Source organism: Onychomys torridus, chromosome 8, assembly GCF_903995425.1.
Source record: "Onychomys torridus chromosome 8, mOncTor1.1, whole genome shotgun sequence".
NCBI classification, from domain to species: Eukaryota; Metazoa; Chordata; class Mammalia; order Rodentia; family Cricetidae; genus Onychomys; species Onychomys torridus.
In genome coordinates this window covers 90,850,725-90,869,845 of record NC_050450.1, presented here as the reverse complement: position 1 = coordinate 90,869,845, position 19,121 = coordinate 90,850,725, and the positions used below count along the sequence as shown (strand labels likewise).

General features: G+C 52.6%; 2 protein-coding genes across 6 annotated transcripts; one reads left to right on the top strand and one right to left on the bottom strand.

Moving 5' to 3' along the window:
• The first annotated feature begins 8,016 nt into the window (after positions 1-8,016).
• Positions 8,017-16,794, top strand: LOC118589303 (glial fibrillary acidic protein). 5 transcript variants are annotated; one of them, XM_036196469.1, is made up of 10 exons: positions 8,017-8,573; positions 9,389-9,449; positions 9,638-9,733; positions 10,677-10,838; positions 11,635-11,760; positions 11,986-12,206; positions 13,131-13,174; positions 13,483-13,590; positions 14,681-14,772; positions 15,317-16,794. In XM_036196469.1, the coding sequence occupies exons 1-10, from the start codon at positions 8,119-8,121 to the stop codon at positions 15,356-15,358; spliced, it is 1,407 nt and encodes a 468-aa protein (XP_036052362.1). In that variant the 5' UTR covers positions 8,017-8,118; the 3' UTR covers positions 15,359-16,794. The 5 variants fall into 5 exon arrangements, with proteins under 5 accessions (XP_036052362.1, XP_036052361.1, XP_036052360.1 ...); XM_036196466.1 differs by lacking the exon at positions 13,483-13,590 and having other exon boundaries at positions 8,031-8,573; positions 14,687-14,772; positions 15,317-15,359; positions 16,257-16,794; XM_036196468.1 differs by lacking the exons at positions 13,131-13,174; positions 13,483-13,590 and having other exon boundaries at positions 8,026-8,573; positions 14,687-14,772; positions 15,317-15,359; positions 16,257-16,794.
• A 722-nt stretch (positions 16,795-17,516) lies between these two features.
• Fam187a (family with sequence similarity 187 member A) lies at positions 17,517-18,779 on the bottom strand. Its single transcript, XM_036195081.1, has one exon. It carries the CDS (start codon positions 18,777-18,779, stop codon positions 17,517-17,519), a length of 1,263 nt encoding a protein of 420 aa, XP_036050974.1.
• Positions 18,780-19,121: the final 342 nt, after the last annotated feature.

Sequence of the window (19,121 nt, the reverse complement as noted above, 5' to 3'; positions counted from 1 at the left end):
GGCATCTTCAGCCCTGTGCCCACAGCCTGGGGAGGGAACGCCTCACCCCTTTGATGATATAGCTCATGACAGGTGCTTTGGTTTATATTATTTGCACTCACTAAACACAGGCCATACACCCAGTGTATGAGAAGAGACGGGAATGTAGCCTTAATGTTACCACTTAGATATAAATGCTAGCTAGTTATATTGGTATTTAAGTGTCCTTGGCTTTTCCATATATGTGTATTTATATGTAAATGTTTATATGTATATACACACAGGTGTGTGCCTATAGATCTATAGATTTTTCTACTGTAATGATCATTAAATCATCTGCACCCCTGGAGTGCGTTCTTCCTTCCACACCCTCAGAGGTTAGTGCCACCTTTCCTTTCTTGCTGAGTGTGGTGACACACGCCTGTGATCCCAGCACTTGGGAAGCTGGGGCAGGAGGGTCATGAGTTTGAGGGCGACTTTTGCCACATAATGTGAAAAAAATCAACAGGAAACTCCTAGGGCTGTAGCTCAGTGATAGGGCGCTTGCCTGGCATGCTTGCAGTCCTGGGTTCAAGGAACTTAGGAGTTCAGGAAACAATACCTTCCTGGCAACCTGCAGCCTTCTGTTCTGGGGCCTGAACCTGGCTCCTTGGTACAGGGCAGACCCTCTCTGTGGGCCTGGGTGATGGTTCAGCAGGTGAAAGCACTTGTTTTGCAGGCCTGCACGACAGCCTGTGACATGTATGTTACCCGCACTCACACATGCACACACGTGATAGTTTCTTCCTTGCAGGATCCTTGCTCCCAGTGGGTTTCAAAGGAATCTCACTTGGATGTCTATTACACCTTAGAGTGGGTCACTCTGCTGTCAGGAAGGCCTTTTTGGTTGGACCCTAGCCTGAGCTGAGGCTCCAAGTGAGTCCCAGGCCTCTCCCCATCCCTCCACCAGCTCTTGGGGGCCTTCCTTTCCACTCTCTGGACTGTATAGCAGTTCAACACGGTTATCTCTGTTCTCCCCATGAAGACACGGTTGGCTGAGTGAATTAATAGTGTAAACAAAATTACAGGAGCTTGTGTTGAACTTGCTCCTGAAAACAAACATTTTTAAGGGCATTTAGCACATTGTGAATAGTGTGTACATAATGCTGCCAGGTTCAAAGAATGCCTGGGCCGCTCCTGCTCATTTCTGTTCCTTATCAGGAGAGTGAGAAAAAGCAGGTGGATGAGCTTCCCTGTGCTGCCAGGCTGTGTCTCAGCTTACACTGGCCCTATGAGACCAATAAGAGAACAGAATCAGACCTCTGCCTAACTTGCCCACGGTTAGACAGCAAGTATTTGGGACCCAGCCTACATCCTGGTTTTTACATAACACAGGACTGCTTCCTGTTTGAAGTGAACAGACATCATTTCGCTTCCCAGGCATGGGGTTCCCGCCTCTCCAATTAGTCTTAATGAGTTTGTTCCCCTGTGTTCCGTGGCTCCCTCGAAGCCGTCACAGATTCACATCTATCCCCTGGCAGTTGGCGTAGCACTTTCACTTGGGGAGGCCTCGCTGAGTGATGACTGGATTTAGATGGAATAACTTCTCCATTTCCTGGGGTCTTCACATATATTACCTCTTCTGATCATCACTACCGCCGCCCCTCAAGTGCAGAGGCAGTCGGCGCGGGGCAAGGCAGCCAGTAACGAGGGCCAGGAGGGCATGCTCTGAACAATGGGGTCCTTGCACAAGGCAGAGTTTGCCAGGCTGGGGGCAGCCTGACAGTAGAAGAGGTCACTCTTGACAAGGATGTTCAGCAGCCAGCCATTCACTCCGCAAACATTTGCGGCTCTGTGGTACAAAGTGTGCTCTCGGGTGACCCATAAAATGTACAAAGACTCTGGGCTGATGGAGCTAAGCACGTGTGGCTCCTGCCCTCAATCACAGGAGGTCGGCCTGGGAGCTTGCTGCGTGGTGTCCTGCATGCCATAGGCAGTCGGGCTGGCGGGGGCTGGCGGGGGGCAGCGAGCTGAGATGCGGCTTCCATCTGACTTGCATGGGCGATGAGACTGAAATTGGATTGTTCTCTCATAGAGTTATCCATGAGATGTGGTAATCAATGCCTCTCCATCCGCCACAGACCCAGCCTGGCCTAACACCCCCTCTCCCTGCATCATCCCAGCCCTGCTTCTGTGAGTTTAGAAATCCTGTCACCCCACACCCCTCCTAGCCACCCCCTTGCTCACACGGAAGCTTAGATCTGAACCTGCCATTGGGGTACCCAGTTTGCAAAACCAGGCTTGTGGCAAAGAGCTGGAAACCTTTGTGATAGGAGAAGAGGTGGTACCCACCTAGCCCTGTAACTGAATACACAGCAAAAATCTACCATCAATGCTGAAAACTGTCAGGGGGTGAGGGGGAACTAGTCTTTCTGTGTTCCCTATATGCAGCCTTCAGCTTACCCCCTCCGGGGAGGGGGGTATCATCCCAACCTGGGGAATCTCCTTGGCAGCTAATTCATGAGATCTATCCAAGAGCCTGTCTCCAGATTCTCCCTGGAATGACCCTGGCTTTCTACTGTGCTTGAGGGATCCTGGTTCCAGGTAGCATGTAAGTCATGACTGTCTTCTCTTCCATAGTTCTTTTGTGTTTGTTTATTTGTTTGTTTGAGACAGGGTCTCTCTATGTCGTGTTGTCTGTCCTGGAACTCACAGAGTGCCAGCATGCCTGGCTTTCCATAGCTCTGTGAAGAGGCGACCAGGACAGTTGGGGATGAATGTCGCTGGAGGAGGAAGGGAACAGATTCACACCCAGAAGTCTGGGAACTGTTTCAACTAAGCCTCAGGGCTCTCCTCGGCTCAACACAGCCCCATCCATTGGCCCATCCTATCCACTTGGAGAACTCCTAGGCTGGAAATAGTGGGTGATTTGTCAGCCCTGTTCTCCCACCAGGGCTACATCTGGTCCCGCCTCACACCCCTGAGAGGTCCAATCGTGCAGGAGCAGGAGGGGGAGTGCAAGGGAGAAGGCGCAAAGCAGGCTGGGAAAGCAATTAAAAAGCAGATCTTGGGGTTGGAGACTGGGAGGTAAAGGACAAGCTGAAGTGGGTCTGGCTGGGGCAGGAGAGATGAGGGAGAAAGGCCCAAGCTTATTAACCCTGCCACAGCAGCGTGGCCCCAGGACCTGTGGAAGAGAATGAGCTGCTGATTCCAATAACAGGAAGAGGCGGGGCCCAAGGAGGAAGAAGAAGGGACTCTGGGGTCCAGTCTGGGGTCATTCTGCAGCCACAGGGTCTGATTTCTGACCAGCAGAACCTGGCTGGGTGTAGGCTAAAGGTGGGAGAATGAATGGCCCCTGGTCTAAGGCAGGTCCTCTCCAACTGAAGCCCCCACCTGCAGAAGCTTCAATTGGTTTAGCTAGCCCTGTCCTGTGGTGCCTTAATTGGGGAGCTGTAGACCCTGGTCTGAGGGGAAAGACAGATTCTAGCATCGGGAAATCTCTGCCTGCGAGGGAAGACATGGCTCCCCAGGAGGACTCAGGCAGAGGTGCACAGGAGACCCAGGCACAAAAGGTCAACAGACCCCAAGTTTCTGGAATCTGTAGGAGTCATGAGCCTTAAATCTAGAATGGAGGAAGGCAAGTGAGAACAGAGCCCAGGAAGGGGATAAGGGAGGCAAGAATGTGGGTTAGAGGGTAGCATCTACTTCAGTTGCCACACAGTTTCAAAAAAGTGACATGTTGGGTGTAGGTAAAGTGCTTGCCTAACATGCGTGATGCCCTGGGTTTGAACATCAAATAAACCAGGCTCGGTGGTGCACACATGTAATCAGGTGGAGGCAGGAGAATCAAGTTCAAAGTCATCCTTAGCTACATACATAGCAAGTTTGAGGCCAACCTGAGATATAATGAAACTGTTATCACAAAACAGTTAACAACAAAAACAAAGAAACAATGGAAACCTAATTATGTCCCCTTGTAGGACCTGAAGCCACCAACAGCTAGAGAAAACGACATTGACTCCCACTCTCTTTACTCACTGCGGCTCCTTGGTCCTAGCCACACTGCCACGTGACCTCCCATAGAAGGTTCTCACATATTCCCAATAGGTGCTGTAGGACTTGGCAGCCCTTACTCAGGTTCCTGCCCGTCCTGGCTGAGCCACCACAGAAGCACTGGCATGCGGTAAGTGGCACACATGGCAGGCATTTATGAGATGGATGCTATGGTTTGACAACAGCGCCTGACAATGTTCTCGGAAGGTAAGGCCTCATTTCACAGATCTGGATTCAGTGACAGTTCCCGGGTCATCCAAGACTTCATAGCCACAAAGTATTGCTTTCTTCTCAAGAGGGCACTGTCACAGCAGAGGTGAGTCTAGAATTAAAAACAAACAAAACAGAATGGCCAGCTAGCTGATCGATACAAAGGTGGACTGCAGAAAAGCCACCAACCTCTAGGAAACCCTATTTCCCTCCACTGGTTTGGTGGCCAGACCTGCCTGGGCAGCTGAGCACTGCCATCTAGTGGTCCTGGGGCTTACTTCCCTTCCTCCGGGCAGCACCATAGGCTGGGGTCAACCAGCCAGTCTTGATCTCACCACCCAGCTGTACTTTGCCCTGGGCAGGGGCAGGTGTGCAGGCAAAGCCAGCAGGTGACACTCAGATTCCATGGCCACTTGAATTAGAGTCTGGCATCAGTAGGAAACACCAGGCACTGTGTACATGAGCTGAGACCAGAAGTGGGATTGTCCCGTGAGGCATTGAGGTTTTGCCCTGTAAGCAAAAGATCATCTGTCAGATTTTAATACAGGGAGAGGAACACAAGGAAGCCATCTTATCCCCACTTGGGCTTGAAGCAGGGCTCAGTTTGGCTGTGGACTCTGTAGTGAGGTATCCAAGCATCTGTCTCCGTGGTTGGTGGCATCCTGCGGTGAAGTCTAAAAGTCGGCTGGAGTTTGCCCTGAGGCTTTTGTTGTTGGAGACTTCTGCTTGGGAAAGTTGAAAAGGAGTAACCCTCAGGATGAGGCATGCGCCAGGCTAGGAGGATGGGAATCCGTGTAGCAACTGGGAGGGCAGGGGGCTGCCTATTTGCTTACCAAGTGCTTGTCTGGGGCAGATAGGCATGAGTTTAGTGGGAAGTGGGCTGGGAACTTGACTAGAGAGAGCTGTCCAACAACAGGGCTCTTAGTTAAATGAATGCAGAATGTGGAAAACGATGCAGCTGTTAAAATGATGATGTAGGTAAATGTTTATTGATTCAGAAAGATGCTTCACAGCATATTGTTGAAGGAAAATCAAATTACAAAATAATTGGTGCAGTCTGGGCCTGTTTTGAAAAAAAAAATAATTTATATGTGAGGAAAAATCTGGCAGTGTTTATCTGCATGTGGCAAAATTATGGCTAATTAAATATTTATATTGCTTATGTGTCTTTCTGATTTCTCTACAGTGAATGTATAATAAAAACACTAATAATGAGAGTTTCTACATCAAGTGCAACCAAGAATGTCTTTCTTTTGTCTCTACACACAAATAACCCTTGAGAGAGAGTAGCAAAGATCTGAAAGCCCCGTGGGGTTGGGATGGAGCTTGGGCCTGCATCAGGGGCCCAGGGAGGTGGCTGAGGGGCAGAGGCTGGGGAACTCCTTGGTGGGCATGGAAGCAAACTCACACAGACAGGAGGAATTCTCCAGTTTTGCTGATGAAGCCCTTGTCAAATCTTTTCCCTCCAGAACCACCTTGTTTATACTAAGAAGGTAGGCCACTCCTACCCTGTGAGCTGTGTCCCTAGTTAAAGGCTGGTCTCTAGTAAGGCTCTTCTTCTTCTTTTTTTCTTTTTCTTTAAATATATTTTTAATTTTAAATATATTTATTAATTTTTTTCCCATTTTACATACCAACCCCCGTTCCCCCTCTCTCCCCTTCTCCTGCCTCCTCACCTCCCTCCCACTCTGCCCCCATCCACTCCTCAGAGTGGGTAAGGCCTCCCATGGTAGTCAACAAAGTCTGGCATACCAAGTTGAAGGAGAGCCTAGCCCCTCCCCATTGTATCAAGGCTGAGCAAGGTATCCCACCACAGGAAATGGACAATGGCATAGTAAGGTAGATCTTGAGAGAAGTTGGCAGTGACTTTAGGCACTCACTCCTGGAACTCACTATATAGATCAGGCTAGTCTGGAGCTCAGAGCAGTCACAGGGATGGGGGAAGGTATGGCTAGATCCTAAGGGTCTCCTTCCTCCCCATGGCTAGGGGAACCTTAGCAAAGCAGCCCATCACATGCTCAAATGAATACCATGTCCTTGGTATGGAGTAAGGGACGTTTGCTATGACAGGCACTCAGGGGTCTGAACTGGCTTGAGCAGTGGGAGGGGGCAAGCAGCCAGGCGTTGTCTGTAAGCTGGAGACCTGGCAGTGCTGAGCTGGCCACCCCCCAGGACCTCCATGTGCCCACTGAATGACTCACCTTGGCATAGACACAATGATCAGGGGTGGGCACACAGCCTGCTTCCCGCTGTACTCCAGGCCCCCTTCGACGCTTTCCGAGAAATCCATTGAGCTGGGAGCTTGTACAGCACCCGGGGCTGACATCCTGGCATCTTGGGATAAAAGCAGCCCAGTCCCCTTGGGGCTGCCCTTGCCGTATGGCTCCCTCACTGGCGGCAGAGAACAAGGCTCTATTCAGCAAGTGCCCTGGAGTAGAGATCAGAAGCCCAGGCATGGACAGAGGAAGGCAGGGGTGGAGGGAGCTGTCTGTTTTCCAGAAGCCTAAGGGCACAGATGGCTAAGACGCCTGGGAGGGACCAGAGTGGATGGGATGGATAGGCCTGAAGTCTCATGGCAACAGCCTCCTCCCCACCATTGATGATGGTGAATTCTGGTTTCCCAGACCTACATATCCCCCAGAGGCCTGATGTGTGGGAACTTGAAGAAGATAAATCTCCTGGGAGAATGTGGGGTGGCCAGGGAGACCGGGTGTTACAGAAATAAAGATTCCGGCATGTGCCGCCAACTCATTCATTACTACTCTGTGGAGCCTTCAGGGGTCAGGCTCTGGGAGGAGCAAAGGGAAGCTGGACCAGGAAGAAATGACCCAGCAGACTAGACAAAATGCCGAAGAGGGGCTCAGGAAGGAGGCCTGCTGTCTTACCCTATCAGGATCCTCTTCATTCCTCCTGTCATGCCCCCTGACACACAGCTGGAGGCCCCAGGCATAGAGTAAAGGGAGGAGGGTCCCAAGCCCGGCCCTTCACCCCTGAACTCCAGGAAGGAGAAGGTAGTGATGGTGGGTTCCAGGGAAAGGACTCTGGACATCTGGTGGGAATGGGAGTCATCAGAGAAAACTAGTATAGGCTGATCCTGGAGGCAGGGCGTAGATTCTTCAAGTTCCTAGCACTTCCCAGGCCCATGGAGAAGTGAGGACATGCAGAGTGAGGACAGCCCTGGCTTATAGGCTCTAGGGGCTGGAGACAGCTCACCCAACCCAGCTCATTCTCTCTCTCTCTCTCTCTCTCTCTCTCTCTCTCTCTCTCTCTCTCTCTGTGTGTGTGTGTGTGTGTGTGTGTGTGAGCGCGCGTGCGTGTGCACCCCCACACAAGTGTTTGTTCACTGCATAGATGTTCATGTGTGTGCACATATATGCTGAGGCCAGATGTCAACCTCAGGTATTGTTTCTCAGGTACTGTTGCCTTGGGTTTTTGAGACAGCGTTTCTTCCTGGAACCCAGAACTCACTAATTAGTCAGTGAAACCCAAGGATCCTCCTGATTTTCATTCCCCAGCACTGGAGTTACAAATATGCATTGTTAAACCTGGCCTTTTGTATTTATTCTGTGGCTAGAACTTGGATCTTCATGCTTGACAGGCAAGCAATTTATGGACTAAGCTGTTTTCTCAGCCACTGGAGCCCTCTCTTGACCCATCTTACCAGAAAGGGGGTTTTCTTGATCACTGGTGAGGCCAAGCTGTGTACCCAGGGAAGCCTCAACTCTGATACAAAGACCTCAGTGGGGTGAGAGACGCTCTCCTCATAGCTGGGCTAGGGCCCAGCTCCACCCCTCAGGCTATTCAAGGGGGGTGCTGCCAGGAAGTCAGGGAGAGCCAGTCCAGCCCGTTACTCCATAAAGCCCTTGACATCCCAGGAGCCAGCAGAGGCTGGGCAGGATGGAGCGAAGACGCATCACCTCTGCACGTCGCTCCTATGCCACTTCCGAAACGGTGGTCAGGGGCCTGGGTCCCAGCCGCCACCTGAGTACCATCCCGCGCCTCTCTCTGGCTCGAATGTCTCCTCCACTCCCTGCCAGGGTGGATTTCTCCCTGGCCGGGGCTCTCAATGCTGGCTTCAAGGAGACTCGGGCCAGTGAGCGCGCGGAGATGATGGAGCTCAATGACCGCTTTGCTAGCTACATCGAGAAGGTCCGCTTCCTGGAACAGCAAAACAAAGCGCTGGCAGCTGAGCTGAACCAGCTTCGTGCCAAGGAGCCCACCAAACTGGCTGACGTCTACCAGGCAGAGCTGCGGGAGCTGCGGCTGCGGCTGGACCAGCTGACGGCCAACAGTGCCCGGTTGGAGGTGGAGAGAGACAATCTGGCCCAGGACCTCGGCACCCTGAGGCAGAAGTGAGGAGGGGCACAGGGAAAATGGCTAATGAGCAGTGAGACTGAGCCGAGACGGGTATCTGTTAGGAAGGGTACTGACTGAGGGCTCACCTGGGAAAGGGAGGGCCATCTTTGCTCCCGCATATGATGGGAGAGACCAAAACTTCAGGGATCTGATTCCCTAAGGCCAGCTGCCAGGGAGTTAGTTGGTCACTCTGGGCAGCTCCACACTGGGGAAGGCGGTGAGGGTACCGAGGGCACCAGCCAGTATATGCTCCGCTTTTCCATTCATTTGGCACGGTGAAGGGTCAGAGAGGAGGTTTGTGTCCACAAGGAAGCTCTGGTCTCTGAAATATAGGAAATGCAAGAGAGAGCAGGCAGGCCTGGGTGCAGAACCCAGATGACTGTCTGCCACCAGCTTTTTGACTGCACTCAAGTCCCTTTTGACGGTCATAGCTATGAAGTAGCAGTTACGATGCAATCGGTCCTAAAAGATAGTGACCAGGGGTCGAACTCTGGGGCATGGTGCTTTGCTGAGAGGCAGGCATTTGTGTGTCCCTCTGGTGCAGGAGGTGCACTGGTGTCTGTACAGTGAGCGCATGGCGGTGGATGCGCCTCTGCGGGCATTAGCAGGTGCACCAACCCCGATAAGGCACTCAGTAATGAGTCAAAGCAGAAGCCCTTATCTGCTGCTTATTCTCTCAGCCAGGGCCTCTGTCTAGGAATCCTCTGCCGCTCACTTCTCCTGCCACTCTAGGGTCCTTGGGAGTGTTTTATGACAGGGATCCAAGAGTCCTCAGGAAATCCTAAAGTCCATACTGTGTCTCCAATCCCAGGCTCCAAGATGAAACCAATCTGAGGCTGGAGGCTGAGAACAACCTGGCTGCCTATAGACAGGTCAGAGAGATGGGAGGGATGGGAGCGGGGCGGGGAGGTTGATGGCAGTCCACCCAGACACAGCCCCTGAACTTAGCTCTCCACAGCAATTGCCTGCTTCCCAGATCCCCACAAGGAGGGGGAAGACAGAACTGGAGACTGTTGTGGGGAGGGACTCTGGGGTCAAAAAGGCCTTCTCCCTACTCCAGGAGGCGGATGAAGCTACCATGGCCCGTCTGGATCTGGAGAGGAAGATTGAATCACTGGAGGAGGAGATCCAGTTCTTGAGGAAGATCCATGAGGAGGTGAGGCCAGGCAGGAGGGAGGCCCAAGAAACTGCAAGTGAGACAGACAGAAAGACAGACAGACAGGCAGAGAGATACTTAGAGAGGGAAACAGAGAAACCAACTGTCAGGATGAAGGAAAGTGGAAGAGCGAAGACAGAGAGACAAGGGAGGTGTTTTCCAGTATCTACTACCCCTGGAAAATGCACACAGATCCCCTCCCCTCCACCATGTTCTGAGAAGCACAAGGCGGAGCCTCTGATTTCTCCTCCACATCAGCTTCCTGAGCGCCTCTCACAGCCTCCTTTCACAATGGGGAGGACACTGAAACCCAGAAAAGTTTAGAAACAAAACCACAAAGTCACACAGCCTCTCTGGTTTCACCCTCTCCCCCACCTGTCTCCAGTAAGATGTGAGCCAGTCACAAAAACCCCTCTGAAGACCATGGGGTGGTACACTCTCAGCACTTGGGAGGCAGAGATAGGAGGCCCAAAGTGTTTAAAACCAATTTCAACTACACAGAATTTGAGACTAGCCTGATGTACATGAGACCCTGTCTCAAACACACACACACACACACACACACACACACACACACACACATCCCTCTGTTCTCTGACCTCAAAGCCTGGATGTAAGACATATTCATGCCTGGTTCCTGACTGTACATCCCTAGGAGGAAGGTGCTCTCAGACTCTCATTCCATACCCTTTAGGGGTTTATTTTTTATTTTTTGACAGAGTCTCACTGTGTAGACTTGGCTGGCCCGGAACACGCTGTGTAGACTAGCCTGGCTTCACAATCATAGAGACTTGCCTGCCTTAGCCTCCCACAGTAAAGGCTGCCGCCCTTCCCCTGAGCCAGTGCCATATCTGGGCAGGCGGAAGTGTAGTGCTTGGGAGAGCCCCAGCTGTAGCCTGGGCCTGAGATTTGAGCCTCAACCCTGCTTCTTTTACCCTATTAGGAAGTTCGAGAACTCCGGGAGCAGCTGGCCCAACAGCAGGTCCACGTGGAGATGGATGTGGCCAAGCCAGACCTCACAGCGGCCCTCAGAGAGATTCGAACTCAATACGAGGCAGTGGCCACCAGTAACATGCAAGAGGCAGAGGAGTGGTATCGGTCCAAGGTACCTGTGGGCCAGCCTGCCTCTTCCAGGCAGCCCTTCCTGATCCATACTGGAGAATAAGGGAAGGAAGCTTGGAAAATAACCTATCGAGGTGACCAGCCTTGCTCAGAGAAGTGAGGTGGCTTGCCCAAGACCACACAGGCTCTACTACTTCCCAAACTACTCATTGCTATCACTACTACTACTTTTAACTAGCAAGGCTAAAGGGTTAACTAGCTTGCCCAATGTCACATAGCTCCTAAGTGATAGAGGGGTAAAGCTTCCAATCCTAACCTATCTCATTTGAGAGCCTGCCTTTTTGACGCCTCTGCCATTCTGTGTCCTGTGTTCCTGAACATCTATGGTGTGCTGGGTACTCCCGAGATACAGAGAAACATTTGGACAAGGTGATGTCAGAGTTTATATAGACCGTGGGAGACAGGGAAGATGAGGGAGTGGGGCGTGTGCTAGACAGGCAGCCTAGATACTCAAAAGAACAGGGAAGGACATCTCAGGTAGAGAACAGGCGTCGTGAGGAGACCCGAGACAGAAAAAGCACAGACTGGAGATGCTGTTAGCCCAGGGCACCAAGTCCAGTGTGAGTTGCTGGAGCCAGTGACAACCTGAGAAGGATGAAAGCATGATAAATCCTTCGGTCACAGTTGTGGCTCCTCGGGGGAGACCTGAGGTCGACTCCACTTTTCTGATTTTCCAGAGACCGTGTCTATCTCCCATCCCAGGCCGCTCCCTGGTCTGTGCACTGTGCCGTAGGGAGACTCCAGTCCTCCCTTCAACTTCAGGTTCTTTCTCGGTTTAGTTTGCGGACCTCACAGACGCCGCTTCCCGTAACGCAGAGCTGCTCCGCCAGGCTAAGCACGAGGCCAATGACTATCGCCGCCAACTGCAGGCCTTGACCTGCGACCTGGAGTCCTTGCGCGGCGCGGTGAGCGCCAGCAGGGACCACTGGTCGGATCGGGGGCAGCTGCCACCCAAGATGTTGCTGGAAGGGACCGGGATGGGGGGTGGGGGTCCGGGGATGAGGGATGGACGAAAGGAGGAAGGGTTCTGAAAAGTTGGAGGCGGGGTAGGGGGCTGGGGGGGCGGGCCCTAGAAGCCTCTTGGGATCGCCGGGTAAGTGATCAGTAGATCCGTCGGCTCCATTCAACAGAACGAGTCCCTGGAGAGGCAAATGCGTGAACAAGAGGAGCGCCACGCGCGGGAGTCAGCGAGTTACCAGGAGGCGCTCGCCCGGCTGGAGGAGGAGGGCCAAAGCCTCAAGGAGGAGATGGCCCGCCACCTGCAGGAGTACCAGGATCTACTCAACGTCAAGCTAGCCCTGGACATCGAGATTGCCACCTATAGGAAACTGCTGGAGGGCGAGGAAAACCGGTGAGCGCACCTCACTGCTGCCTCTCCTTAGTAACCCTGTTCCCTTCAGCACTCCCGCTAGCCTTGTATCCCCTCCACCCCCAGAGTCCAGCCTAACGCACCACAGACAGTCAAGAAATCTATTCTGAAGAACAGATAGATGGATCCAACCAGTATTAAGTCCCAGGGCTGAGGACTTGAGTTATTCCCCAAAGTGGCTGACCCGCAAGGCTGGCCAACAAAGATGGGACTTCCCATGGCCTGATGGATTTGTTCTGCTTCCTTGGAGTTATTGTGACCATTTTTAAAAATTCCTCTCATCTCCCAAGCCTCCACTCTCCTTCTTGGAGGTATTCTGTGGGAGCAGATAACACACAAGATCCCCCCAGACTTTTCCAGCTCCAGGAGAGTTTTGGCTTCTGAGTTGAAAGTTAAGTGGTGGAGGCTGGAGAGGTTGCTCTGTAGTTAGGGATTAGGGTCCCAGTAGCCATATGAGGGCTTGCAATGTTCTGTAGTAACACTCCAGTTCCAGGGGATCCAACACCCACTTCTGCCCTCATACACAGGCATGAGATAGCTCATGGCTTTAATCCCGGCACTTGAGAGGAAGAGGCAGACAGATCTCTGAGTTTGAGGCCAGCCTGGTCTATATATTGGATTCTAGGCCAGCCAAGGCTGCATAGAGAGACCTTTCTGAAAGAGTTGGGAGGAAAGAAGGAAAAGGGAGAGGGAGGAAGGGAAGGAGAGAGGGAGGGGGAGGGAGGAAGACAGAGACAGACAGGAGAGGAGAAGAAAGAGGGAGGGGGGATAGGGAGTTAGGGGATGTTGGCGATAGAGTCAGGCTGGCCTGGCAAAGGACCCTGGGATTTTCATGGTGTCCCTGGACCAGGACCTGGGGGTGGCCTGGGGTGGCCTCATCATCCCTACCCCTCCTCCGCCTTTCAGCATCACCATCCCGGTGCAAACTTTCTCCAACCTGCAGATCCGAGGTCAGTATGTTGGGGTCTGTGGGGAAGGGTAATGAATTCCCACCCATCCCCCCAGGCCTGCGGCCTGCTCTTGGGGACTACGGGCAGAGGGATCCAGTTCTCCTTGGGAGCCTTTATGACCCTCCGCTGAGATCCTAGACCGAGCACAGCATCCTAGGGCCTGTAGCTGTCCCTGTGTCGTCACCCCTTAGCCGCACCCCTGAAGCACGGGTGAGGTCTCCACTGATGCCAGGTCTGCTAGGCACGAAAAGTTCTCTCCTTCTGAACGTTTTACGTTTTGTTTTGTTTTGAACTGCTTGTCACTACAGGGGGCAAAGGCACCAAAGAAGGCCACAAAGTCACCAGACATCTCAAAAGGCTCACAATACAAGTTATACCCATACAGGCTCACCAGACTGTAAATGGAGCCCCACCAGCACTCCATTAGATAGATCTCTACTTTTCAGTTACGCGTTTCCCCCAGCTTGACAGGCAGCGAGCTTCACTGACCCTGTGTGCCCATCCTCTTGGCCTCCCTCGTCCCAGGCCTTCTCTGGAGGACCGAGAGCTTCCCTCAGAAGCTTCAGTCCCCAGCCCAGGGCCTAGCTCGGTGTAATTAGGTGATGCCAACAGGGTGAGCCGATGTTAAAGGGGGCTTGTCCCTGGGAGCCAAATGAGGTTCTGAAGCCTCTGAGCAAATGCCGGCCTCTGCCTCACCTCTTTCCTGTCACTAGGCGGCCCCCGTGGGTCTTGCAGTGCCCCTGGGCACTGATTCATGAGGCCCCAAGGCTCGCTTGCTTCTCAGTGCTGATTGAGCCCAGAGGATTAGTTCCCTCTGGACTGCTGCTCTTGTAGTCAATAAAGTTTTATGTTCCTGCTCTTCATTTTAAATATTAGTGAGTGTGACATGTTATATTTTTCTCTCTAAGGGGGGTGGACCAAATTACTTTTTTACTGGCATGTGGTCCTGAAATGATCCTTAGATACAGGGGAAAATTCCATTTATGAATAGTGGCCATACGTATTTCAGAATGTAATTCAGCCTTAGAAAGTTAATTATGCTGACCAGGTAGAGGTAATAGTGCCAAATGCTAGACAGTCAAGGGTCACTAGAGTCCAGATAAGTGACAGGAAAAGGCAGGAATGGGGAAGGCCCACACGTGTTAATCACTAATGTGTGCCGCATATTAACATATATTAGTTACTTGCCCCTCACTATCTCCTGGGGAAGTAGGTACTGTGAGCACTTTTTATAAAAGAGGAAACTGAGGCTCCTTTCTCAGTGCAGCCCTTGGTTGCCAGGAAGCCAGGTGCCAGAACAGAAGGTCAAGCGGGCTACAGGACAGCGGCAGGATGTGCCCGCACTGGGGGCCAGTTGGGAGTCCCTAGCCACGTTGGACAAGCCAAGGTTCTCCTTGCCTACTTAGATAGCCCTGTATTCATGACCCTGGGGACCTGATGGGAAGTCGGGTACAGACCAGGATGTTTAGTATCCCAAGAGCCCACGGAGGCCCCCTCTCCTCACACCTGCAGAAACCAGCTTGGACACCAAGTCCGTATCAGAAGGACACCTCAAGAGGAACATCGTGGTAAAGACAGTGGAGATGCGGGATGGTGAGGTGAGGAGAGGTTCTGGCTGCCCTCAGGGGTTCTTGAAGCTAGACTGGAGAAGCCTGGGACTAGCTCACGGAAGGTCCTTAGTAACTAACTACTGGGGGCTCCCAATGGAGCTCTGGAAGAAGAGACTGACCTTGAATGTGATTATCCTTCCCCAGCCTTTCCACAGGTGGTGTGTTCAGGGCCACCTGATGGTCCAGCTCTCACTGGGACAGTTAGGGAGTGAAGAGGCCTTCAAATTTTACTCAGAGGAACTTTCTGGAGAGGAATGGGAATAGGAGATCGATACAGCCCGGCCTTCTCTACATGCTGGGGTGGCAGCCATGGCTACTCTTATGCTGTAGTGTCAGGCATGGTGTTGAATGCTTTACGGGTGACATTTCACCTTCCAATTTGACCTCAGCGTGATGTAATTCAATGACAGACAAGGGAAGACAGATCTAGGAAAGTTGGGGACTTGCCTCAGGATGCACAGCCTAGCATGGTGGGTCTGGGAGCTGTGTCAGTCCCTAACTGTACACTGTACACCTTCCCTGTCCCCTGCAGGTCATTAAGGAGTCCAAGCAGGAACACAAGGATGTGATGTGAGGTGTGCCCACCTGGCGGCCCCTGCCACACAGTGTCAAGGGCCCAAAGCTCCTCCTCAGATAGCCCTGTTCCCATCCACACCAGCACTCCCCTTCCTTCAGCCTTTATGCCTGTCTGCTGCCTGGGGCTCAGTCCTTACTGAGCCTGACAGATGGCACATACTCTGCGCCTCCAACTAACAGGATACTCACCCCAAAGGGGCAGTCGGGAGGGGAGGGGCCAGCAGCTGAGGTAGAATTGCAAGGAAGGAGGAAAGTTGGGCAGAGCAGGGAGCCTTAACAGATCATTTCCTTCATCCTTGTTGGTATGGAAACTGTTGCCACAGCTGAGGTCCCTGGGAACCGGACTTTGAGTTTCCACAGGCTGCTGGAGGAAGACAGAAAGTCAGACAGAAAGGGGAGGTCCCACGGCGAAGTAGCTCTAGCCAGAGACTTATGCTTCCAGAAGAGCCCTGAATGATCTAGGAGTGGGTAGGGCAGACTTGCTACCTGGAATAGCCACTAAGGTAGTCCTAAGGGCCCTCCAGAGTGATGACTCCTGTCTCAGCCCCTCTGAGTTGTCACGCAGCTCAGCAGCCTGTGAGCGTGTGGAGACTTGGTTCTCGGCACTTGTGGGGGAGATCTATAGCATACGTGGAGAGGGAAGTGGTACTGGCAGGGAGTGGAGGTGGGGTACCTGGCCCCTAAGTGTGGATGCTGAGAGGTCAAGCCCAGGAAGGCTCCCCTGCTCAGGCTGGAGGAGCACCTGTGGTAGCAGTGCTGGTGGAGATGATTAGACATTGGAGTCGGAGGTTGTAGGCAACCAGTCACACTTGGCTCTGAGTCCTGGGAATCAAGGAAATGGCCCATTCTCCTGAAGACCATGAACAGGAGAGAGGGGCTTCTGTCCATTGTTTCAGGTGTGAAGGTCTATTCCTGGCTGCACAGTTCCCATCCACTAGTTCTCTGCACCCTGTGACTGCTACTTCTCAACCCTGACGAGACCACAGCCATCCTTTGGAGGCTCTCCATTCCGTAATTACTAGCTCTTCTTCTCCAAGCCGAGGGCCCATGTCCTTTCTTATGCATATACATAATACCTCCATTTTCAGTATCATCCTGTTTTGACAATTTGGGAAACTAAGGCATGAGCCTAGTAGACTGGTTCATGTTCAAAAACGCCTGTAGGCAACGTGTGACTACCCTTCCACACCAGAGCACCCTCTCTCGGGCTGGTTGGTGGGCAGGTGATAGGGAACTGTGCCCAGAAATGGGGCTGAAAGTGTCCACTCCATTATCCTTTCCTCCCCTCTAAGGTCAAAGAAGGAAAGTGGGGCCCCTCCCTCTTCCCAGGATATGGTGCCCTCTCCCCCACTCCTTACCACCTCTGCTAACCTCCAGAACAGTGCTGCTGCCTTTACTCACTAAGAAGAAATAAAGATGTGCCACAGCCTTCCACAGAGTGGGTCTGATTTGTTCAGGGGGGGGGGGGTAAAGACCAAGACAGGACTCAACTTGCTCATGACCACAGATATTCTTGAGATCCTGAACCTCCACTGCGGCAGCTGCCTGTCAAGTCCCACCTCCTACAGAGCCCTGGTGCTGTGGCCTTTGCTCCAGACGCTCTTCTCATCCCCAATCCCTAGCCTGGGTACCACCACTCAAGAAAGTCCTGTGTTGGATGTCACTTTCTTCACTCATTCCTGGTCCCCGTCTTTACCTTTGTCTTCTCACCTGCTGCTCTGCTGTTCCCAGAACAATTGGAAGCAGAGGAAGACAGTAGCTCCTTCTGCTTTTCTTTCTTCTCCATCCCACCCAATCCAGTTCAACCAGGGCCCAGCAGACCTCGAGCGCAAAGCACCTCCAAGTCAACAACACTGATAGGTGACCTGATGGGTATCAGTGCACGTCCTCCAGCAATTGGAAGACACGTGAAGTGAGAAGACACGTGAAGTGAGAAGACACGTGTGCCTGTCCGTGTACCCTCCTGACCAGTCTCTGACCTCTGACCTCCCTCAGGCGTCTCCACTTTTCCAGATTAGACCCAGGCCCCTCCCGTGAAACTGGGAGCGTGTTGTAAACAATAGGCTTGTACATCATAGTGTCACGTGTCCCAGCCCAAGGTGCCCATCAGAGGCATCTGGTATCACTCAACAAACATATTAGAACACAACTGGCTTTCACAGCTGGAGAAGGGTATGGGTGGAGAAGTTGGGACAACAGCGAAATGCACAGCAGCAGCAGCGACAGAGGTGAATGGTGACAAAGACCGCAGTGATGAGCAGATAGGCTAGCAGGGTGAGTTCCACAGCGCTGCGAGTCTCAGGGTCTGAGAGCGAGGCTGGGTAGCGTCCTCGAGATGTTACTCCCAACCGGAAGCCAGCGATTCTCAGCCCTTGCCGCCAGCAGTAATAGATACCTCGGTCACTCAACCGGGTGAAGCGGATGTGGAGATGATTGCCATGGTCGATGAACACTCTCATGGATCTATTGACGCCTTTTAGGTACTGTGTGCGGTAGAGGGGCTGATGGTCTTTGTCCCAGGCCACAGCATGCTCTGGCCGGGCCCCAGGACAAGAGATGATGAGGCCGTGGCCTAGTCTCTGCTGATGGAATTGAATGGGTACCTGAGGCAGCCAGGGTCGGCTGCCCACTTTGGACACATAGTTGTAGATTGTCAGCATACCCTTCCGTATCTGATGCCTCTTCTCACAGGACACTAGGCAGCTCTGAATCAGTAGCTCAGGTGTGTGGTACCTGGTCTTGATGTGCAGTTTCCTGGGCACAGCCCGAGAGCCACAGGACACTACATCGGGCATTGTCTTAAGGTACCGAGGGGAGAGGTCAGGGTTCTGCAGGTAGCAGAGTCCAAGGCGCCACTGTTCTCCACGCACCCCACAGCGGTCACAGGGAGTCCACTCCCAGAAGGTAGTAAAGACATGGAGGCTCCCATAGTATTCATCTGGCAACGGCTCCTGGCCCCTGTCTTTGAAGGTGGCTACCATTCCCTCATTGCTTTGGATGTCCACATCATAGGCATAAAAATAGTCCCCCTTACGGGTACCACAAAAATACAGGCCTGAGTCCTCTGGTTGGGCCCGGAAAACCAACAGGCTGAACATGCGGATGCTGAAGCGGACCAGCATGCTACTGCCTACTCGAACATGAGCTGCCTCTGTGAGCAAGCGCCCATCGAAGTCTGTAAGCACTATGGTGTGGCTGCTTCCCAGGTGCTTTTGGTAATACCAGACCACAGCTGAAACATCCTCAGGTTTGCAGTGGCAGGGGAGCTCAAAACTCATGTCAGCCAGATAGGCCGCATTATCAAACATCAGGAAAGCCGGGCAGGGCATCCGCTGAAAAATGTTCTCCTTCTCCACAATCTCAAAGGCCTGGAGACTACTCCAGGCCCACAAGAGCACGGTAGTGTGGGCCAGCCTCATGCTTGTAGGGAGGAGGATCTTGAGGGGCCAGGGCAAAACCCAAGGGACTAAAGACCTATGGCTTTTTAGGAACAACAGCCGAGAGGAGGCAGCTACATAAAGAAAGAGTCAAACAACCGGTGAACGAAGCCAGAGACTGCAGAGGAGAGAGCCGTTGCAAGGCGATTTATTCCCAGCTGATGTACAAGATGCTGTTCTAATGCAACAGGCCCGATCCCGAGGGAAAATCATTCTAGAACCTAACACTCTCACCTTTCTAGAACACTGGCACTCACCCAAGAATGGGTCAGGGGAGACCAGAGTGAGCTGTAAGCGCCCTCCGCCCTGCCTGACCAGGAGAGC